The sequence below is a fragment of the Hyperolius riggenbachi genome, chromosome 4 (assembly GCF_040937935.1).
Source record: "Hyperolius riggenbachi isolate aHypRig1 chromosome 4, aHypRig1.pri, whole genome shotgun sequence".
In the NCBI taxonomy this organism is placed as follows: domain Eukaryota; kingdom Metazoa; phylum Chordata; class Amphibia; order Anura; family Hyperoliidae; genus Hyperolius; species Hyperolius riggenbachi.
In genome coordinates this window covers 260,782,730-260,807,766 of record NC_090649.1, presented here as the reverse complement: position 1 = coordinate 260,807,766, position 25,037 = coordinate 260,782,730, and the positions used below count along the sequence as shown (strand labels likewise).

General features: G+C 41.5%; 1 protein-coding gene across 2 annotated transcripts in view; it reads left to right on the top strand.

The window, feature by feature from the left end:
• MMS22L (MMS22 like, DNA repair protein) overlaps positions 1 to 25,037 on the top strand; it is a 129,726-nt gene that overhangs the window by 4,261 nt on the left and 100,428 nt on the right. For both annotated transcript variants that reach the window (XM_068231208.1, XM_068231209.1), the window contains exons 2-7: positions 2,648 to 2,773; positions 9,484 to 9,536; positions 13,748 to 13,835; positions 18,120 to 18,297; positions 19,673 to 19,766; positions 23,923 to 24,053. In XM_068231208.1, the coding sequence (XP_068087309.1) occupies positions 2,648 to 2,773; positions 9,484 to 9,536; positions 13,748 to 13,835; positions 18,120 to 18,297; positions 19,673 to 19,766; positions 23,923 to 24,053 (670 nt within the window). The remainder of the gene's footprint in view (positions 1 to 2,647; positions 2,774 to 9,483; positions 9,537 to 13,747; positions 13,836 to 18,119; positions 18,298 to 19,672; positions 19,767 to 23,922; positions 24,054 to 25,037) is intronic.

Below are 25,037 nucleotides of genomic sequence, written 5' to 3'. Positions count from 1 at the left end.
TCTTCCATGAGGGTATGTCGTGTAAGGCTGGTTTCACAGTGGGACGTTAAAGTCCCAAGTTACAGCAGCCTGTAACGCAGCCTAACTCACAGCACTGTAAAATCAATGTGCTGTTCACAGTGCACACGTTGCGTTAGGGTATAACGCACGTTACATGAAAGTGCAGCATGCTGTACGTTATACCCCTATAGAGCTGAGTTAGATTGTTTGCACATGCTTAGTGACTAGCCACATGGCTAATTAATATTCACTGCACTGTGGTGACTCGTGGTGGGACTCATAGTGTTGTCCGGATCATGAACGAATCGTTCATTTGATCCAGATCTTTTTTGTGAGTCGAATCATCCGGATCATCACAATGAAAGATTCGGTTCACAGTGGATGTCTGTCTGGAAGAAACAAGAACATACAGAGTGTACAGTGCAGGGAAAGTCCTATCCTGCTAGTCATTTCATCCCCAGTCTTCTTCCCTAGTAAAACGATTCAAATGATTCGGTTCAAAGATCCGGATCCTTTCAATGATCCGATTCGAATGATCCGAATCCTTAAAAAGATCCGGACTTCCCATCACTATCCTGGAGCGGCTGCTTTGAGAGCCGCATAACGCGGCTCAATTTGACGTCCAACTTCAACACCACCACGCGTTGCGTTAGGGGCACGTTATGCGACCTTAACGTCCCCTAAAACGCAATGTCTTGGTGTGAAAGTACAAGATAAATGGTGGGGAGAGGCACACCTTTCCGTAGTATTCGGGTGAATAACCACGGATGTCAAGCCACATCCAATAGACAGTCCAATAGTAGAAAAGATTTTGGTTAGCACTCCAGCTTCTCAGTGAGCAAAAGATTTTGTTTCGGGGCCACCAAGGGTCCCCTTCTTCAGAACAGTGCAGACGTTCTGTTCTGAAGAAGGGGACCCTTGGTGGCCCCGAAACAAAATCTTTTGCTCACTGAGAAGCTGGAGTGCTAACCAAAATCTTTTCTACAATTGGTGTGAAAGTAGCCTAAGAGTGTAGTACTTAAAAATATGTGCGCAAACTGTTTTGGAAGCTAACGTCCTACATTTGCTGCATCCATTTTCTGTTGTACAAAAGTCTCCATTATAAGTCTAAGGGAGCAAAACTTAGTATAGTAAACCCAGATATAATAAAACTTCTGTTATAGAAAACATGTTTTTTAGACCCTATATGATGCTGACTCTGGATATAGTAAAAAATGGGCTGTACATTTGTCCTATGTCAGTGTGAAACCGATGGTCTGCTGCTCCCTTCAGGCTGGTTGCAGGTTAGTTGATGCCTGTTAAAGGAACTCAGAGCTCCTCTTATGGACATGCCTTTAAGACAGACGACTTCCAACAAAGTCGGGCAATGACCCCTCTGGAGGAGCCTCTTGCAATGGCCATGCATGTCACTTCCTCTTCCTGCTTCATTCAGTGATCCACTTCTCTAACAGAGACGACGGGTAACCCGGAAGTTATAACATAGCCAAGATGGCAGCCGCGATTTTTAAATTGAAATCGAACGAAAACTCTTTGGTGTAGAATGGCAACAACAAATGAAAAAGGAGAGCACAAGCTACAGAAAGGTATGCATCTTTAAGTACTTTGCAGTACTGGTCGGAGTCTTAAAGGCATGCCCATGAGAGGTAAGACAAGAAGAATGGCACCAGTGCTGGCTATACAGTACGGTACAAATAAGCAGCATAGGGAAAATTAGGTATAATGTGAAAGTCAGCTAAAGAGGACGCAGCGTTACCACTCTGCAATCATTGATAAAAGTATTGTCATCATCTTCCCACGGGATGGTACGCACTCCTGGGTATCTCATCCCTTGTTAGCAATGACGCTCCTGGCAGGGTTGCCGCCTCATCCCTTTGAATACCAACACATCTAAGTTATACAGGTTCTGGGGCTACCCACACATAGCCAGGGCCTAAACTGCATCTAACTAGCCACAAGGCATGTATAATTCATATGTGTCAGTATCTAAAGATGTGAGGTGGCAACCCTGGCTTCTGGTAGTTTGTGGAGCGCAGTACAGGCTACTTTTACTTGTAGTGCAGATCAGAGTGGGCTGTGTTGCTGCAAAACTAAGGAGAATGGAGAGGAGAGTACTAAGTCCCCCCCCCCCCCCCAAAAGTACCAGAGCCACTCACATTACAGATATAAGTGGGTTATGATTGGGTGCATTTTTCAGATGGCTTCACGATTGGCCCAAGCTTGAGCAGAAAGTTTTGCAGGACACGTGCTGCAAGTTCCTTACGCAGAGGTATCGGAGCCACTCACAGGAAGAGAATGGCTGCCTCTATTCACTGACGACTGCAATTTAAGGAGTACTAGATACTGTACTAGCAATTTGTCCAGCCTGGTTATGCAGCCCTAAGGTATACTTTACCTTGTGGTCCACCAAATGTGCAAGTGCTTGTACTGTACCTCCAATGGGAGGACAGTTGTTCCTTTGCAGCAGAGCATGCTGGGCCATTTCTAGGACAATTTCTGATATAGTAAACCACATTTCCTGGTCCCTTGGAGTTTACTATAACAAGATTTATAATGAATGTTTTGTTTTTACTTCCGCAGTGCTAACTTGTGATGTGTGTTAATCTGCATTTTTTTTTCTAGTTTGTAATATGTATTTCTCTTGTTGTAGGCTTTTGTTGAAGCTTGATCCCTCTCCGACTGATTATGAGACTGACACCATAGAGATTTTTGGCTTTCAGTGGGTAACAGAAACTGCTCTTGTGGAGTCAATGGACCTTCTCTTTGGATTACTCAGGTGTAGATTTTGGTTACCAATTTATATCAAATGCAACTGTCTTCAAAAACCAAATTTTCTATAAAGGATTGACATATTTATATCTGTATTTTGGGATGGTGAATACACTTTGCAATTGTGCAGAGACATGCAGCCTAATTTCTAGACCAGTTGTGATGCTGTGTAAATTTATATAAAGATAGAATAGGATTTGGGAAACCACCCATTGGTTGCTCCCTGAATGGAAATTGGTTGCTGAGATGCAATGAGATTTTTTACCTAGCTTCATTCAATTGTGATCAGATTTTAGCTAACATCAATTATAAGTCGAATTAACCAATACCACCGTTAGGCAAGGGACACACTTGTCTATTTTCGTGGGGGTTTTCTGCACAGAAATACGGATTTAAACTGAGAACTCGTGTTAATCAATGGGCTAAAAAAAACCCTGAGATTTTGCATCCTAATTCTGCACTTTGTACGCATTTTTTTTTGTATCAATTACATTAGCTGCTGTGAAAAAGTGCACATTTTTCTGTATACAAACACATGGTGTGCAGAAAAACACATGCAGAAAACTGAAAGACAAGTGTGTACCCAGCTATACGACTGGTAGCCTGGAAAGGAGTTATGGTAGCCATACATGTGGCGATGATGGGCAGATTTGACCAGGAGACCAACTCTCTCTAATCTCTGATCAGAGAGTGACCTGTTGGCTGACCCATACACCGCAGGCCAATTCCCAATCAATTTCATGCTGAAATTGATCAGTAATCGGCCTTGTGATGCATCTGGCTGCCTCACCGTCCCAACGCTATCCCGCTAATGTTTAATGACCCCCCTGGTGCCCAGTGCAAGCTATACATTACCTGTCTGTGGCCGCCGCTTATCCTCTGTTGGCTCCGGGCTTCCTCCTTCCTCCATACATGCGCGTCAGGTGGCTGCTTAGTAACGTGGGCACATGTGTGATGTCTGACGTCACACACCCGCCCTTACAAGGCAACCACGAGGGATGTGCGTGTATGGAGCAAGGAGTGTGCCCAGAGCCAGCAGGGGACAAGTGGCGGCCACAGACAGGTAATGTATAGCTTGCACTGGGCACCAGAGCGAACATTAGACATTAGGGGGGACAGCGCCGGGAGGTTCGGTGCTCGTTCCGATATTGATTGCCATTCCTACTGCACACACGATTAAGCATGTCAGCCCTACATCTTGCAGCATGTGCAGTCGACTAAAGAGACCAGTTTTGGCCTAAATTGGTTGCATTGTCGGTGGGGCGTGCACTTGGAAACGCCAAATTTTTTTTTTTTTTTTTTTTTTTTTTTCATCCGATGCGATTATAATAATCGAATGGGAAGGTTAATCGGCCACCAAGTTGCCTGATGTATGGCTACCTTTAGGACCTCCTAGCTGACCTGTGTGTGCCCATGTCTGAGAATGTCCATTACGTCTGCTTGTCCAAACGGAATGAGGAAAACTTTCTAAGAGTGCCAGTAAAGAAACCATTCCCAAGTTTCGACATATTTGTTACCTTTGCTCTATTTTCATTTGAATATATTGTAGTTTCAAAGTAGACAGCTGTATAGCTTAGCAATGGGTGAAGATCTAAAGGTTGCAATGGGTTGTTATGCTCGGTACACACCATACAATTTTCTGTTATGCTGGGAATACACGGCTCGATTTTTGAGCCATTTAGATGGCTCGATAGATAATTTCAGACATAGCTGATCTCCAGCCCGATTGTTTCCTCGTTCGATTTTGTATGGAGGACAATGGGAAAAGATAAGAAAAACGAGCGAAAGATAAGAGAATCGCCTACAGAATCCAGCGCGGAAAATGATCGGGAGTGGAATCGAGCGGCAAAATCGAGCCGTGTATGCCCAGCATTAGATTTTCTGTTAGATTTACCTGCCAGATACCGTATTTTTCGGAATATAAGACGTTCCGGCATGTAAGACGCACCTAGATTTAGAGGGCAAAAATCAGGAAAAAAAATAATCTAAATCTAGGTGCGTTTATGGTGCAGGGGCTTCTTATGGACCTCTACCTCCCCCTAAACTGTCTTTATTTAAGCTACACTGCCCATCTATACTAACACCTACTACACTACACTTCACTTCACTTACCCCTGCTGCCCCCACCAACTACACCTTACTTCACTAACCCCTACTACCACCACCAACTACACTACACTACACTACACTTCCCTCACTAACACCTTCAGCCAACCCAAACTACACTACACTTTACTAACTAACCCCTCCAGCCAACCCAAACTACACTACATTTCCTCCATAGTTACGGCGTCCTCTTCTTAGTTACAGTGCCCCCTTATGTGTGACGAACGGCACACGTGCATTGGGGTCACGCATGACGTCAGGCGCACGTGCGCCTTTCGTCACACAGAAGGGGCACTGTAACTAAGAAGAGTAGAATCCAAAAGGTCCGCACACTCAGGGAATCCAATTCCAAGTTTTATTCAAACAAAGTGACACACCATTCTGTGTGTGTTGCCTTGACAAAGGGGACCCCACGTGGCCCCGAAACAAATCGTTGGCATATGGAATGGAACTGTGTCACTTTGTTTGAATAAAACTTGGAACTGGATTCCCTGAGTGTGCGGACCTTTTGGATTCTACTGTGTTACTTATATGGGTCCCAGCACCTCCATCGTGGTGTGCAATCCTATATCGATTTGTGGAGTAACTAAGAAGAGGACGCCCTGACTATGGCGGAGGTCGACAGGGCGGCAGCGTGTAATCACCGCGAGGCTGCATACAAGCAAGACTGCAGTGAAGAGGAGCCGGCGACTGGGACACTTAAAGAGCGGGAATACTGGATGGGATTGTTGGACCCTCTGATGACAGCTAATGGGACCCTCAGATGACGGCTGCTGCGACCTTGAATGACGGCAGTCAGACGAAGCAGGAGAGGATCGCAGTGGCAGGATCCTGTAAGTATGATATGGGGCCAAAATACCGTACCTTTGAAATATAAGACCAGTTTTGGGGAAGAAAAAGTGCGTCTTATATTCCGAAAAATACAGTATATAATTTTCAACATGTTGGAAATTATCTAACCATCTATCTGCCTATTAATTAGGCATTGTTCTGCTCAGCAGGAGATAACCAGAAGATAATGCACCACAGATAATGAACAGTCTCTACCAGTACTTTACAGAAAATAATCGAACAGAAAATCTAATGCTGGGCATACACGGCTTGATTTTGCCTGCTCCATTCTGCAGGCGATTCTCTTATCTTCCGCTCGTTTTTCTTATCTTTTCCAATTGTCCTCCATGCAAAATCAGGCAGCGAAGCGATCGGGCCGGAGATTGGACATGTCGGAGATTATCTATCGAGCCAGCTAAATGGCTCAGAATTGAGCCGTGTATTCCCAGCATAACAGAAAAATCTAACAGAAAATTGTATGGTGTGTACTAGGCATTAGACTTTCCAAGAGACTTCAGTGGAAATCTAATCAAAATTGAGTGGAGGGTAGTAAAGCAGGCAATACATATATTGATTTTCCCCAACAGATTTGAACACTCTGATCGAATCTGTTGGAGATCTATAGCACAACCTGCTGCATCGATCAGAATTTCAATCGATTTTCAGCAAAAAATTATTGAAATTATGATTGGACCAGACAAAAGTTTCCAGTCAATGGGCATGGCGGGGGAGCGGCAGTAGATCGACGCCCCTTAATGTTGCCATATGTCGAATGGTGTAATGCTGTGGTTCAATATATTTTCAACAGACTCTGGTGAAATCTATTGAAAATCTGTGTGCAGCGTATAAAAGGATTCTTTCTCTGTTTAAATCAGAGAGTAACTGATCTGTTTGACACTCTGAGTGCCAACCTATGTGTGAATGGCACCCATCTTTTCACATCTCCACAATCTCTACTCGGAGTTATGCTAAATACACACAATGCAATTTCCCATCCTATTGGGATAGGACAGTTATTTCCAACATGTCCAATCTGCTCCCGTTCGATAATGGAGTTGGTTTTGTAAAGTTATCATGGGAAAATCAATCTCGTTGTTGATAGGAAGCAGTTTGGACATGTATATTCCATACAACTTCCTGTCAGACTGCCCATCAATGGGACGGTGAATTGAATCGTGTGTACCCAGCATAACTGAGTGAGTGTTTCCCAGATCAGACCACATATAGTGCAACGGTGCCCATCAATGATACAGTCTTATCAAATCTATGTGGTAGAAAGGTAACCTGAGTGACTACTTTGGATGCTAATAGGCTTATTCACACACCATACAATTTTCCCATCAGATTGACAGATAATTTCTAACATGTCAGTGAGATCAGTACTGCATGAAACGGATCCCTTCCTTGATTGGAAGCAGACCAGGCATGCTGGAAATTGACTGATCTGATAGGTGTACAGGGGTCCTAGAAGGCAACCGCTGCGCTCAGATGTGACTCCATGCAGCAAGGAGTTGGGAGACGCCAGTAGGGGGGCACACCAAGAAGGGGCGGAGGCATGGGCGATGCTGGGTGTCCCCAGAGCTCTACGGAGCTGATTTCCTCCCCCCATGCCTCTGCTCTTTTTCAGGTGCACTCCCCGCGCTAGCGTCTCGCTCCAGGCGCACGTTTCAATTGGCAAATTTAATCCCCAGCTCTTGATGCAAAGTGTTGGGAAGTCTGTGAGTACGGGCATTAGTCCCAGGTTAGTAGCTATTTGGGAACACAGAGTTGAGTATATAATGAGTACATTGTAAATAGAGGTGTGCTATCCTAGCGCACGGGATTGATTGAAGATGGGGATGATCACAGATTTGCAAATTATTCCAAGTCGATGCAAATTTATTAAAATTCTTATGCAAATATATGCAGCTTGAAAATGGACCAATCAATTTAAACCTGGTTTTAAATTGATTGGTCCATTTTCAAACTGCATACATTTGCATATAAAATTGCATAATTTTGGAACAATTTGCATCTCATTGATCATCCCTAATTGAAGAGCAGATGCAAAGTGACTTTCCGATCATACTGTACCGAATAAAAGGGCCCTGAATAAATTATTGGTCCCATTATATCTGTTTTTAATAGAGTGGGTGGGTGGTCTAATTGTTTTGTAGGCAGATTTGGTCATGAATACATTTTGTACGATTTACCCTGAGCTTGTTTGGTGTTTCAGAAGTTGATAGTAATAGGTGAGACAGATTCATTAACGGTAAATATTGTATGATCTCCCTATCCTCTTAAAATATGTCGGCTATGGTGGCATTATCTGCACTTTCTTTTCCAGCAGGAGCAGTTTCATACAGTATTTCCTTTACATATCTTCCAGTTCGCCAAATGTATTTATGTATTTATTTGTGTTTATACAGCCAAGTGTAACACCTTCACTCTTACCTGTTACCTTATCTTGCTATTCATTCTTTTCATTTACAGTTGTTCTGAATTGTCTTTCAATGTACATTGCAGGAACAGTATGTATAATTTGGAAAACTGAATTAACTAAATCGGATGTATGCATGATAGATAGAGCATTATCTGCTACAGACTGTATTTTATACAGATTGGCAAGATAGTTGCTTTCTCTTTTTTGTACACTTTGCCCTTACTCTATTTAAAAAAAACAAAACACAGTATGTGTATTTCACCAGGTTTAGGGTGCCATAAATGGTCAGCAAAAAGAAAGTAAAAGACTATGAATTACTGAAATCTATCCATGAAATAGCTTTTGCTGGGTTATACTGACCATAGTAAAAGTGTGGTAAAAATGAGTGGAGACATTTCCCAGCACAGCTTGTCAGAATTGCAGTGCTTTCAGAAAGGCCTCATTTTACCTTCAGTTTTATGTACATTGGTCCAAAAACTATATGTCGCTGTTATACAAAGCTAACTAGAATACTATGCCATGCATTTTGCAAAATATAGAAAAAGTGCGCTGAAGCTCCTTTTAGGAATGTAATGCTAGACTGCTTGTGATGTCTGTATAAAAATGCAAAACCATGTCAGGAGCGAAGTAAAAGAAAACTGTAGGAGTGCTACTTTTCTCATTGAATGTTGCATTCATTTGGCTCTGCATCATTGCATGCCAGCAGTTCTAGAGGCGTTTAGCTATCATGGACAACAAAGGAATGATTTGCATATTCAGCAGTGATGCACTGTAGGACACCTTAAATGCTCACTCCAACCTGAATACCTGAATAATCACAAATACCTTCTGTCGAAATTCTGTTTACATAGCATTTAAGTAAGGAGGCTTTTTGATCCCTTTCAGCCCCTTACACACTTCTAGGAGTTCTGGTTCACCATGAGCTTGCTGGGCAATCTGTAACTTTGGGTGTTTCAAGTCCTACCCCATAGAGCCATATTAATTCATGCCATACACTGATGAGGATCAACTATTCCAAAACAGTCTGTATGCATGTTTGATTAGTGTGGCTCTGTAATATTAACAAGCTGACACATCATTGCATTCCAGTGGTTCTGGAGGTGTTTTTAAATATCAGGGCCAACAAACGGATGACTTGCGTGTTCGGCAATGATGCACTGTGGGTGATCTCATAGCCCACTCCAGCCTGAATAATCGCAAATACCTTCTGTTTTGAGAAGGCAAAATTCTGTTCTAATTGAAAGTGCCAATGCTCATTTTGCATGTTATGCTCCAAGGATATAAAATATTATTGTATACATTGTCTTGCCTCTTCTGCCTATTTGAGCTTTGCAATATTTTTGTCTTTTATTTGACAGGCAAAAGACAAGTGCACTTGAAAGTTTACTACAGCCTCTTTCCTTTGATTTTGGTAAGTGGACATCTGCTTCACTGATACCTGACAAAATGGAGAAGTTGTTTGTCACTTGGCAATTTTGTTTCAGAAGCTGGGCAAGTGTTTTGCAAATTGTTTAAATCCTACCTGAAGTGATAGGCAGGGCTGTGAAGTCGGAGTCAAGTCAATTTTGGGTGCCTGGAGTCGGAGTCGGGACAAAAATGCTCCGACTCCTAATGAATTTAAACTGTAATTAAAATAGAACATTTTATCATATTTTCTATTTCTCAGATAATAGTCATCATAAATAATTTATAAATACAGTAATAGCTGTGCTTAGTCCACAAAAATGAAATAAACCAATCAAAATTAGTTGCTTGTGCTGCTTCAATAAAGCAGTCCCCGTATTTTTAAAGTCAGAAATACACATCTGATTGTGACTGTGTATATGATATGTACACTACACAGGAATCTCATATATTTGTGCGCAGGAATCTCATATATATATATATATATATATATATATATATATATATATATATATATATGTATATGTACTAAATAACATCTGCTGTAAGTATAAAGCCTGATGTGTAGCCGTCTCACTAATGGAGATGGTCAATGAGATGGAAATAATTCTGTGTTGATTCTGATTTATGCAAATGTAAATCAAATAATTTGATATGTTGTTAAAATTTGGTTTGGTGACTACGAATTAAAGGGTACCTGAGAAGGATGAAAAGAAAAGTTTTATACATACCTGGGGCTTCCTCCATCCCCCTTCAGGCTAATCAGTCCCTCGTTGTCCACCTCCACCACCTGGATCTTCTGCTATGAGTCCTGGTACTTCAGCCAGTCAGAGCAGTCCGGCCGCATGCTGCTTCCACAGCAAGAGGAGCGTTCTGCACCTGCGCAATAGTGCTGCGCAGGTGTAGTACGCTCCCGACGGCGGAGTGTGTGTGCATGCGGACTACGCCAGACTGGCTCAAGTACCTGGACTCATAGCAGAAGATCCAGGTGGCGGAGGAGGACAGTGAGGGACTGATTAGCCTGAAGGGGGCTGGAGGAAGCCCCAGGTATGTATAAAACTTTAATTTCATCTGTCTCAGGTTTACTTTGTTACACAGTAGTACAGTACTATACTCTACATATGCACTCTCCACAGAGCTGCAGGGAATCCACTGAGAATGTTGTGCACATTGAACACAGAGGTGTTGTCTATCACCCATAAACCTGGTTCAGATTGTACACGGAGAATGTGTAATAGAGGAAAAATCTCCTTATTCACCTGCAGAGTACCTGCACATCACTCTTACATGTACCCACAGTTACATTGCCTAGGGCCTGATAGATGTTCTTTGTTCCGGTCTGTACCTTTTACAAGTACTCTTACCAAGGACTAGTTTTAGTCTATGACTAAAGGGAAAAAATATGACAGTCTCCATATCCTTCTCACTTCAGTTATCTTTTAAAATTCCTAAGCGTTGGCAGTTAAGAGACGAATTTCATGTTACATACTTTCAATCTACAAGATTGTAATATGCAAATTAGTGGAGTCGGAGTCGGTGGAATCCTAAACTGAGGAGTCTGAGTTGGTGGATTTTTGTACCGACTCCACAGCCCTGGTGAGAGGAGTATGGAAGTCAAAATTTCTTTTAAGTACTTGAGGACCCTGGGCTTACACCCCCCTAGTGAGCAGGCTATTTGTATTGGCTGCTCACAATTTTATTGGAATTCCACGTGAAAAACCAATACAAAGTGGTGTACATGTGAGAAGTGGAACAAAAATCGTATATGATTCCAAACCTTTCTTACAAATAACTGCGAAGTAGGGTGTGCGTAATTATTCAGCCCCCTCTGGTCTGAGTGCAGTCAGTTGCCCATAGACATTGCCTGATGAGTGCTAATAACTAAATAGAGTGCACCTGTGTGTAATCTAATGTCAGTACAAATACAGCTGCTCTGTGACGGGCTCAGAGGTTGTCACATGAGAACCAATCTGAGTATAAACTGAGGTACTTATTTTTTATTTGCCCGAGACACCAGAAACATTTTCTGACTCTAGTATAAACCTAGGGTGGAAACCCAGGCCACTACCCCTTTAATGTCCCCATCTCACTTGTCTGGTGGTCTAGTTATCCCTCCTCCTCCCTGTATGGCATTTCCTGGTGTCTAGTGTGCACCAGGTATGCTATATTGGGGAGGTGGGGGGATTACTAGGCCCCAAGTAATGCTGTATGGGGCAGGAATGAAGTCAGGCCTGGCGTCCCCTGTGCATTGAATATAAATCAAGGTTTTGGTGGGCATTTAAAAGCATTTTTTATATTTTAGTCAGTGCTTGCTCATTCGAAAATCTTACGGCATACCTGATTTACTCACTGTATTAAGAATCCAGAGTTCTTTCTGGCAGTTTCCCTGCAGTCAGTCTGTAGCATAATTCTAGGGCTCAGTTCACACTACAACGTGTAAGAGCCAGAGGAGACGGTGCTTGTTGCTGCTCCAGTTTGCGTTCACACTCCATCTGGAGTTGATGTATTCCTTAGAATATACTTTAGTCTATGCAGAGCGCATCCACTCTGAGAGATTATCGTGCAGGTTGGGACTTTGCATTCTGATTACCAGAGCAAGTCTAAAGGACAGATGTGAACAAATCCTATGGTGAACATAAGATCCATTGACCTCTCCGGTGATGCGCTGGCTCTTATCCAGCAAACTGACAAAAATGTCTGTTTTGCATTGTAATATGTATCGAGCCTTAAGGTCCCCATACATCTGGGCAGATTCTGATTAGAGATCTGTTGGCTGCCCATACACCGCAGGCCTATTATCAATGAAATTCAGCATGAAATATTTTAGGAATCTGCCTCATGATGCCGTGTCCCCCCGCCCCCCCCCCACACCCCATTTCCCGGGCATCGTAGCACATATAACATTTGGGGGGGGGGGCAGCGGCCAGCGGTTCCATCGTGTGCATCTGCGATTATCCCATGCTGATACTGCCGCACACCCAATCCACCACGTCGGCCTGAGATTTCCCAGCATGTCCGATCACCATATTCAACTCATTTTGGCTCAAGATCAATAGAAATGTCAATTGGGCATGCTTGTGGCGGCACCGATTTTTAATTCTTTTTTTTTCACCTGATTTGATAAGAATGATCAAATTGGACAATCGATCAGCCGCCAAGTCGCTAGATATATAGCCAGCTTTACAGGTAATTCGAGATAGTAAAACTCGGTGTGGCTGAGGCTCGGTTCAATGTTCAGTTGCATGATGTACGCGTTATGAGTGTGAAGTACAATGAAGACTTGCAGTGAGTTACAATAATGGAATCTGTTACAATGTAGTACTGTGAACAGGTCCATTAAAGTGTTTGGGTCGTGAGTTTAGATGCAGAACTTTTTTGCAACACAACTAAGCACTGTGGGCCAGATTTATCAAAGCATTACCAACAGTTTTTTCTTCTAAAACTGTTCTAACCAGCAGAAGAACAGTTCTGCATGATAGTAAGAAACTTCCCAAAGCCTATGTAATAGCGGCAGTTTAGCGTGGATTTCTAGAGCTACACTACAGTTAAGAAAAGTGCAAATCCATTCCTAAACTGCAGCAGATTAAGAAGTGCTGATTAGCAGTTCTACAGATAGTGCAGCAGTGCAGGCTAGATGTGATTTGTGAAGGGCTCCTCCCCCCCTCACTCAGAGCTTGCTGACAGCAGATGTGTTGGTTACCTCAGCAACAGCAATTCCCCTCACACACGGCACTGCCTGAGAGACTTTCCTAGCTCCTTCTATTCCTTAAAGTTTAGGAAGGAATCTGCCCTATCTAGTGATTTCTTAGGATGTCTGAGACAGTTCTGCACGGATTTCTAAAAACCTACTAATATTATGTCTCAGACACTCTTGATAAATCTGGCCCTGTGAACTAGCCCTGAGACAAACGCATCTGAATGCAACTGAATAACGTTAAAAAAAAACTACTTCATTTATCAGAGAGAGAGTCAAAACTTTCAATGTGGATTTTAACTTCTAAAACAAAAATAAGACTGTGGATTTTAGGAAAGTGATATTTAGGATTAGGACTATAGACACAATTGTTTATCTAATCCGTTTACAGTATTTTAACTTCAGATTTGCTTTAAAGCTAAACCCTAGTGGAACAAAGTACAGTACTTTAGTTCTGTGCAAAGTGTGTATGTGCGTATATAATTGTCTTTGTTTATTCTGATATATGGGATGATTATTTTTAGGACAAGTAAATAATTTGCACCATGAAGCAGAGGAAATTCGAAATCAGTGTCTGAAGTTTTTACATTATGTGAAGATATTTGTATACAGGTTTGTACTTGTTCTTATATTAAGTTATTAGTATTATTGGTGCAATTCAGAATTCCAGGATAAGAGTAATAATTCACCCGTGGGAGAAAGGTGTATATACACCCTATGCTAGGTTCACACGATAAAGTTTCCCGTCCGATTGAGGCTAATCGAACAATAATGTTGGAACGATAACGGAATTGATTTTGCAATGTTATCATCGGGAAATTAATCCCATTATTGTTTGAAAGCACATGGACATGTACACGACACAACTTCCTATCAGATTACCTGTCGATTGGGCAGGAAATTGAATAGTGTATGCCTAGTATTACCTAAGAAGGCCCTTTCTGGTCCCCAATTTTTTTTCTTCTTTGCATAAATGGGAAAGAGGCGCCCAGAGAAGATAAAATGCGTTAAAAAATAAAATGAAAAAAGTGAGATGGCTTACCTCAATGAAGACAAATTAATGTATTAACAGAATTGTATTGCACTGGCAACGCGTTTTGTGGGTGCGTACCCACTTCCTCAGGCCAAATAGCAGTGTCTAATAGTGCTTGTAGTCACAAATAATGCACCTTATTTGTGGCTACAAGCACTATTAGGCACTGCTTTTTGGCCTGAGGAAGTGGGTATGCACCCACGAAATGCGTTGCCAGTGCAATAAAATTCTATTAATACGTGAATTTGTCTTCAACCCTCTTTGACCAATTTAGTCTGGTCACCCGAGTGGAGTCGGGGTTATACATCTCCACCTGTTTCTTGTGGTCGGTTGCCCTTCTGCAACCCACCTTTGTAAATATAATTCATCCGCATATTTTACATACTTTTGGTACTGTGACATACTGCACCATTTGGGCTCCTGTTGTCTCTGTATTTTCTTTCTGCAGGGTGCAATTTTTATTATCCCTACTTTTTGTCTTTTCTTCTTTATTCTTCCTGGGTGTTTTTGCCACTGTCAGAAATATTCTACCTTTGTTATGAAGTTGTCATTGTTTTTAAAGTGTTCCTGAGACAAAGTACACCAAAGAATTTATGCTCACCTGGGGCTTCTTCCAGAATCCTGTAGCCCGTTAGCTCCCTTGCTGTCCTTCTGGCTCCCTCCTCCTTGAGGATATTTGTGATACTGAGAGCCCATCTGACTGACCCTAGGGGGACTGACACTTAATTGAGTTTAGTATTCTCCACAGATGGTTCACCTACTCTATATACTCTATATAGGCACTTACACCACAAGTGTAGAGTGGACTTACCTTCTGTCTGTACATATTGTATACATTCAACTATAAGTCTAGAAATTTAGGTCTGACTCGCTGAATAGAAGTAGGGGGGTCCACTTAAACACGAGTCACGAGCAACACACTGAGCACACTGAGTAATGTGTGTGTATTATTAGTGATGTTCTAATTTTACCCAAAAATAAAGCAAATGCCAAGAAAACACAGGGATGAAAGTCCTGTTCACAAAAATTAACAAGGAAAGGGGCAGGAGGGAAAATACTGGGCTGAAGGGAGGAGGATTAATTGCTGCACTTGGGTGCCTGAAGGAGGTATTGGCTGCACTTAAGGGACAGTAGGGGTTAATGGCTGCAATACTGTATGCAGTGCAGTCATTAACCCCTTCTGGTCCCCAAGTGCAGCCATTAACTTTGCTGGGTAGACTTATACTTGACTTATTAAAAAATATCCAGCTTTAGAGGGTGAAAAACTGGAGTCAACTTATATTCGAGGATATACACTATGTAGCTATGCATTTAAAGCTTACCTCAGCAAATGTTCAATATGACAAGTATTTGTTTGTGCTGTTTAATATCTTTAGTGACTGTATTTCAATAGTGACTGTATTTAAACAGCGCTGCATAATATGTTGACGCTTTATAAATGCAATAAATAATAATAGTGGAAATTTGTAGCACTTCTCTATGGCTGTTTGTGTGACTCTATCTTCACTGATCATTTTTGAGATAAGACATGCTAAGAGCTTTTCAGTTTTAACTGACATGCAGCCTTCTTTGTAAACCGCCAATAACTGCAGAAGAACAAAATTTAAACGAACCTATATATATGCACACACCAGAGCAGGCATGGGCAAACTTGGCCCTTCAGCTGTTGAGGAACTACAAATCCCACAATGCATTTGCCTTTATGAGTCATGACTGTGGCTGTCAGACTCCTGCGATGCATTGTGGTACTTGTAGTACCTCAACAGCTGGAGGGCCAAGTTTGCCCATGCCTGCACCAGAGGCATGACAAGACCAGTCTCATTCTGGTGCCCCGGTACATATACAACATATTGTTTGGACAAAACTACTGTGATGGTGAATTTACCTGAGGTCATGATCAAAGTGAGTTTTGCTTTATCTTTGCAATAATCTCTGTTTTATCAGAAATGTTGTGTATCCTCTAGCTTAAAGGACTGCTGTTATACAAAACAGTTACATTTAAAATCCATGCAGATATAATGTAAATTTCTCCTAGAATAAATAGCACTACAAATGACTTTCAATATAACTGGCTGCGCCACTCAACTAATTAGTACAAGAAAATTCATAAATACCAATACTGTCAAAAGTCCTTATAAAATTGCCTGTGGACGCTGTGAGTTCGCTGTGGTAATGTCCTTTGAGGTTGGCAATAAATTTAAACTGTTCCACTGCGCTCTCTTAGGAAACCTGAAGCAGAAAAAACATATTGCACATAGCGTAATCCTGCCTCTAATATTGACACCACTCCAAATTGTGCTGCATGGACATGAGTGCACCCTCCACCGACATAAAAGGGGCTCACCAGATTCTAACCACCTCTTTCTTCAGGTGGGGCTCAGGTTCAAATCTGTGTATTCACCAGGACCTTCAGTGAATCACACCATCCAATGCAGTAGAAAATGTATTTATTCTTCATAAAACTTAAAACAAACAGAACAAACTCCTCATGGCGTAGTATGACAAAACCACCATATATCACACTTGCGCTTCTCGTGCCAATGGCCTACTTACAAGCTAAAAGAAGATAAAAAGCACATCTGAGCGGTGAGGCTGAAGATCATCTGGGTCTACCTGCGACTATCCGGCGGCGTCCCGCACTATAGTAGGTCCCCGTGATGTTCCAGCTCCCCGTTCCGGATTTCCGTACGGAATGACGTCACACGCACTGGCTCCGCCCTACGCGTTTCGTCCTCCAATCAGACTCATCAGGGACTAGCGTAGCCAGTGCGCAGCCCGACTTTAACCCAATACTGGGTCCTCCCCCATCCCACGTGATCTCCTTCTATCTGGCTTTCAGCAGTGCACCGCTAAGTTGGCTTGTACACACTATTTGCCTAAGATTCTGTAGCTATTCACTGGGCTAAAAGAGCATGGGGAGAACACTGCTTTATTCTTTACAAAACTATGCCTTGAAAAGGTTATGTACAAAGATGCTTGCCTACTTATTTGCACAGTATTTTGGCAGTTGGCCTGAGCAACTGCTGTTCGGTAAGGCCCCATTCACACTCCACGCGTTTCCAGCCGCGTTTTGGAAACGCATGCGGGAGGCTGACACGCACGACATCAGACAGTGCATAGAGTGCACTGTCTGATGTTCACACTGCATGCGGTCCGGGAACGCATGCTGCACGCATTTTTTCTCAAAACGCGCGGCTGTCCGATTCACTTTTCAGTGATGGGATCAGCCACGCAACGCACACAAACACGGATGGCGTGCGTTCGCATGTGTTGCGTTCCGCACGCATGGCCATCTGCGGGGCCTTAGTTGTTTTTTTTTTTTTTGTTTTCTTGTTGCTGTTTTTTTCATAAATAAATACATAAAAAATACCCCAGGAGGAGATGGACTAATACAAAACCTGTCGATTTTCAATACCTACTGTACTAACGGCAACATAGGAAAAAAATGACATCATAGTGCATTTTATTCTGGGAGAAGTCTACTTTTTTTTTTTTTTAAGCTAGTATTTCAATTTTTACAAACTTTTGTCAAAGTTGATGGTTAATGTAAGTTTGCAGGGGGTGCCTTTTAAAGCTCTCTGTATAGATAACAAAGAAGTTGCTGTGTTTTTCTTTTGTTGTTTTTCTTTTTTGTTAGTTTTCTAAGTACTCTGTATTCTAGAATGTTTTAGACTAGCTCACACGACAGGTATACAGTATGTTAAACTTAATGTTTATCAAGCTTTGCTTCAAAGGTGCATCAAGCTAAAAAAACACTTTCAGAATAAGATGTGATTTGGTAGCTAGTTGTTTAATGTTAAGCTTCAGCTTTTTGGGCTTCAGTAAATCCGATCTGTCTGTTCTCTCCTATGCTCTTTTTGCAGATTTTTAGATACCCCAAAGCAGCTAGATGGTGTTTTGGCTCATCCGTTTGAAGAAATGGAAATCCAGTTTCCCTCCAAACTAATTGAGGAGCTGCATTGTTTAAGCTTGCACATTGGTCCTCTTCAGGAACTCCCGAGCAGCATTACTGGAGCTTTTACCATGCAACATCATGGCAAGGTTTGCCTGTCTTCTTAACAGAAGCAGAACAACGTTAGCCTCTTGGGGCTATTTAGTTAAAGGACAACTGTAGTAAGCATAATGTGGAGGCTGAAATATTTGTTACCTTTTAAGCAATACCAGTTGCCTGGCTATCCTGCTGATCCCCTGTCTCTAATACTTTTTGCCATAGGCCCTGAACTGGCATGCAGCAGATCAGGTGTTTGTGACACTATTGTTAGATCTGACAAGATTAGTTGCATTCTTGTTTCTGGTGGGATTCAGACACTACTGCAGCCAAATAGACCAGCAGGACTGCCAGGCAACTGGTATTGTTTAAAAGGAAACTAATATGACAGCCTCCACAAACATGTCACTACAGTTGTCCTTTAATGTCTGTTTTTATTTAGAGAACCTCATTAGGAATTCTGTCCTGTAACTTGAAATCAGACTTCTGTTTTATAGTAGTTGAAGTCTTAATACCATTGTAAAGTCAAAGGTGATGTGTAAGCTGCAGATGGACATATACAGTTTAAACTGTCTATTATATAGCGTAAAGGTATAGACTAGACTGTCAGTGTAGACTGACGTACATATCTATCCTCTGCTTTATATGGATGTGTTACCTTACTTTATACTCTCCCTCTACTTTCAAGATTATTACTGGGCTATAGCTGCCATCTTAGGTTAATCACATACCCATCTGATTACAAGCTCCAAAAAGAAATACAGATTGAAGAGTTTTTGTCATTCCAAAAACAAGTTTGCGGATTGTTTTTTCAAAGACTGTATAAAGAGTAACTCCAATTTACGGTAGTATAGATGTCTACATATTATTTGCCATCATCACTACACATGGCATTTTGTTACTTGTAACGTTGGAAACTCGATGGAATTTTTATTTTTGTACGGGGCCCAACTTCAGGGAGCCTGTGCCCCTCTGTTCCACCTCTGCCCTCCCTTCCACCTCTATCTCCTGTTAAGTAACAGAGCCATCCTTTCTCTTATAAACAGTGGTTACTGTGATTGGCTCACAGTAATCATGAGGTTAAGACTAGGAGCCAATTAAAACCGAGACAAGGACGCTCTGCTGTCAATGTGACAGCAGAGTGAGCGGGTGGTGGCCTTGGATAAAAGGTGGGAACGCAGAAGTTAAAATCTTGGCCCTGGCAGGGATAAATGGACACAAACAGAGCGTAGATTTCAACTACGGCCATCTGGAAGCATTTAACCAGGTCTGACAAAAGAAAGGGGGAGGAGGCAGAATTGGTGTCTGTAATCTGGATAATGTTTAGTGATATTAATGTTTAGAAAATTTCCTTTACTTGGATCTGGTATTTTAGCACTCTGGTAGCCATTTAAGAAATCTGATTAAAATATTTTTGACCGTTATTAGGTCTTTCCAGCATCGTGGCATCTTTTGCATCTTCACTTGGACATTCACTGGTCAATTTTAGAAATTCTGCAGATTTTAGGAGAGAAGATGCAAGGTATTTTTTTCTTTGTATTGTATGAATTTAACTTTGAGCTTTATTCTTAGTTGCTTCAGTGTTTAACCTCCTTGGCAGTATGATTCTTTCTGGATGTTCGGGTCTAAAAGCAGTTGCAATTTTTTCTACTTTGAGATCTTAAATTCAGAAAAAAAAAATCACATGCCAGAAGGATCCCCAGTTTGGGCTGCTCTACTGACCTTATATCTTTGGGATCCAGACTAGCACAGCATTTCTACCTCCTTTTCCCCCGGGGTCTCTCTGTCTCTGTGGTGAAATTGCTGTCTGCCGTGACGTGACAGATGGTGATCTCACCCGAGAGATGGAGAGCCTTGGAGCACCTGAAGAAAGGACGGGCTGTGACTGTCCGAAACCAGGGGAGGTGAGCTTTAACCGCCACACTGCTGCATTTTCCAGAACCTGCCCTGCAGTCACCCCAACCCAGGCTCTGGATTACAGATAATAGCATTTTTTTTCCACCCTTAGCGTGGGTCTGGAATAACGGCAGGAAGGTTAAAGGGAACCCAAGGTGAGAGGGATATGGAGGCTGCCATATTTATTTCCTTTTAAACAATACCAGTTGCCTGGCAGTCCTTCTGATCCAGTGTTTCTAATATTTTTAGCCATAGACCCTGAACAAGCATGTAGCAGATTAGGTACTCTGACTCAGGTTTTACTGAATAGCAGTATGCTTGTTCCAGGGTTTTGGTTCAGACACTACTTTTGCCAGAAGATCAACAGGGCTGCCAGGCAACTGGCATTGTTTACAAGGAAATAAATATGGCAGCCTCCATATCTCCCTCACCTCGGGTCCCCTTTTACTCTTAATTGCTCTGTTTACTGGTGTATTGCAGTGTAGCTACAATTATAAGAAATGTTTTATTTGCTGAAAGAATACCATGTCGGCAGTAGGTGGGTTGTGGGTAATATGGAATAAAGCAGTGTCTGGCTTTAAAGGAGAACTGTAGTGAGAGGTAGATAGAGGCTGTCATATTGATTTCCTTTTAAGCAATACCAGTTGCCTGGCTATCCTGCTGACCCCCTGCCTCTAATACTTTTTGCCCTAGACCCTGAACAAGCATGCAGCAGATCAGGTGTTTCTGTCAGATCTGACAAGATTAGCTGCATGCTTGTTTCTGGTGTAATTCTGCAGGCAGATAGCTCAGCAGGGCTGCCAGGTAACTGGTATTTCTAAAAAGGAAATCAATATGGCAGCCGCCATATACCTCTCACTACAGTTCTCCTTTCAAATCAGAAATGAAGGACATCCACGGGAAATCCAAAATTATTTATTTATACAGTATGATCTTATTATGGTAAACACGAAGGGACCAAGAAAACTATTTTACTATATCAGAAATTGTCCTAGAAATGGCCCAGCATCCCCTGGTACATTCTCTGCTGCAAAGGACCAACTCTGTCCTCCCATTGGAGGTACAGTATAAGCACATGCACATTTGGTGGAATACAAGGTTAAGTATACCATAGGCTGCTTAGCCAGGCTGGACAAATTGCTGGTACAGTATCCAGAGCTCTTTAAAAATTGCAGCCATCACTGAATAGAGGCAACCACGTGTTTACTGTGAGTGGCTTCGATACCTCTATCGGCAGGCCTCCGTAGAAGCGAATCTGCGCGAAACGGACGTAAGGCTCTCATCCCCCAGCACGTCTCAATATGCATGCAATTGAATCCACGATGTTGCACCATGTGTTATGAATAAACAAGCAGTTTACAGCAGTGCCGGCATTTCTCATCCTTTTCTCTGCCTGCATATTCTTTTTAAGCTACATGGAAAAAATTAGACACATTTTTGGTGTAATTACTTTTTTCAAGTAACACTTGAATTCCGGACTGACACACGCTTCACTAACTTTTTGCATATTTATGTACAGTGCAGGGAAAGTTCTGTCCTGCTAGTCATTTCACCCCAGTCTGCTTCCCTAGTAAAATGATTCAAATGATTCGGTTCAAAGATCCGGATATTTTCAATGATCCGATTCGAATGATCTGAATCCTTAAAATGATCCGGACTTCCCATCACTATCCTGGAGCGGCTGCTTTGAGAGCCGCATAACGCGGCTCAATCTGACGTCCAACTTCAACACCACCACGCGTTGCGTTAGGGGCACGTTATGCGACCTTACCATCCCCTAAAACGCAACGTCTTGGTGTGAAAGTAGCCTAAAAGCTGTTATAACTGGAAAAGGATGTTGTACTAAGAATGAATGTCACTTCGGGGTTGAATAAAACTGATAATGATGTGAGCACAGAAAAGACATTTGTGTTATTTCATTATAAATGTTATGTTATATTTGTCTGACTTACAAGTACCTCTTTGATTTAATTGTAAACAAGATGACTGAAATGATCAAAATCAATGTCAAACTGGCCAAAACACTCAATTTCAGTGGGGGTTGAATAATTTTGAACACAACTGTAGCTTGGAATTGGTCCAATCAATTACAAACGGTCTTAAATTTGAATGGGAAATTTCCAGGCTACATAAAATTAGCATAAAACTTTATATTATTAGAATATAATTGACCATCCAAAGTTATAACCCAGCAACATTCCCAATATCATACAGTTACCTCACTTGGTGGCCACCTGCATTAGTCTTTGACAAAACTTTGCCTTGCCTTCTGTCTATGCAGTCCTTTGATACTGCACGGAGTTCTTGTGATGTTAAAGTACACCTGTACTGAAAGGGTTATGGAGGCTAGATTGTTAAAATCTGGGAGACCAAAAAAAGCATGTCCTCAGTGGTGTACCGCAACACCAACCAGATACATGTATGGATACCGGGGCTGGGGAGTCGGAGCAATTTTGGGTACCTGGAGTCGGAGTCTGTGGTTTCAGTAAACTGAGGAGTCGGATGATTTTTGAACCAAATCCATAGCCTTTGTAAAAAAATTTCTAAGGATTCAAAGTCGAGGAGTCAGAGCAATTTTGGGCACCTGGAGTCAGTCGGTGGTTCCATAAAATGAGGAGTCGGATGATTATTTGTACCAACTCCACAGCCCTGATGGATACAAGGATATATGTAGATTCAACAAATTATTTAAGGAAACAAGAAGGTATTTGAAGATGATCATAATATTTTTATAAAAATGTAGAAAATCACAAATCTTGACAAGATTTCCTCCACCAAAATGACATCCCAAAGGAGAATGGTCTCTCCTTTGGGTTGTCCTGCCACAGTGTGCGGCATACACTCATGGTTATGTGATTGAGTGGTGGTTCCTGGCTTCAATATTGCCCAGATGTTACTATATCATCTTTTGCTGTCCTTATGTAGTGCAGATGTTTAACACTGTTTGGGCAGGGTTATAAAGGCTGCCATATTTATTTCCTTTAAAACAATACCAGTTGCCTGGCAGTCCTGCTGATCTCTTGCTGCAGTAGTATCTGAATCGCACAACTGAAGCAAACATACAGGTAATCCAGTCAGACTTTAGTCGGGTACCTCTGATCTGCATGCTTGATCAGGGTCTGTGGCTAAAAGTATTAGAGGCAGAGAGGGTCAGCAGGACAGCCAGGCAACCGGTATTGTTTAAGAGAAAATAAATATGGCAGCCTTCGTATCACTTTCAGTTCAGGTGTTCTTTAACTTTGAACTTTGGTGCCAGGCTTATAGTAGTTGACTTATTATGAGCTGGAATGTTACCTAGAATGTCTGCTCTCAATTTCCTGACCCCTGTTTTACTGCTGAAGCATTTAACTTGTGCCAAGTGCTTGCAACAGACCCAGCAACTCTGTAGGCAAGGTGAGGAGTAGGGATGATCAATGAGATGCAAATTGTTCTGATATTATGCAATTTGTATGCAAATGTATGCAGTTTGAAAATGGACCAATAAATGTAAACCCAGGTTTAAATTGATTGGTTAATTTTCAAGCTGCATATATTTGCATACAAATTTGCATCAACTCAGAATAATTTGCATATCTGTTATCCCTAATGAGGAGTGATGCTAATAGCCTTTTAGACTCCTTTTGCTGGATGCCAGAAACTGGTTGTTTGCAACTGAGATTGATACTCACTGTTGTGTTAAAGTTGTGACAACTGTTGATCTATGTGTTTTTTCTAGTTGGTGTATTTTCTTCCATTCTGTTTTGTTCTTGATTTGTATTTTTTGTGTGTGTGTGTGTATTTAGGTCAGATTGTATATGCTCATCAGTTTATAAATCTGTTTGGAAAAAACTTAACAAGCGTGAGCTTGTTTGAAGAACACTGTGAAAACTTACTATGTGGCCTCCTCACCATTGCAACAGCAAAGTATTCTAAGGTGAACCTTTTATGTGTTTACTGTTCTTGTGTTACTCTACAGAACTTGTAACGTAAAGCTGCATTCTGTCAAATGGAATGTACAGTGACATCGAATAATGTAAATCATGGATACAATATTATTAGGGTTGTGCTGTTATTTATTCTGATGAGATATATATATATATATATATATATATATATATATATATATATATATATATATATATATATATATATATATATATACCGTGTGTGTGTGTATATATATATATATATATATATATATATATATATATATATATATATATATATATATATATATATATATATACCTATATATATATATATATATATATATATACCGTGTATATATATATATATATATACCGTGTATGTATGTATGTATGTATGTATGTGTATATATTGTATATATATATATATATATATATATATATATATATATATATATATATATATATATATATATATATATATATATATATATATATATATACACCGTATATACTCTCATATAAGCCGACCCCACCCCCCCCCCCCCTTCCCCACACACACACACTTTTACCAAAAAACCCTGTAAAAATGATTGACCCCCATATAAGCCGGGGGTAGGAAATGCTGGCCGCCTTATTCCCCTAGTGTGTCCCAGTATAGCTAGTATAGTGCCCAGTATCGCTAGTATAGTGCCCAGTATCGCTAGTATAGTGCCCAGTATCGCTAGTATTGTGCCCAGTATCGCTAGTATAGTGCCCCAGTATCGCTAGTATAGTGCCCAGTATAGCTAGTATAGTGCCCCAGTATAGCTAGTATAGTGCCCCAGTATAGCTAGTATAGTGCCCCAGTATAGCTAGTATAGTGCCCCAGTATAGCTAGTATAGTGCCCCAGTATAGCTAGTATAGTGCCCAGTATAGCTAGTATAGTGCCCCAGTATAGCTAGTATAGTGCCCCAGTATAGCTAGTATAGTGCCCAGTATAGCTAGTATA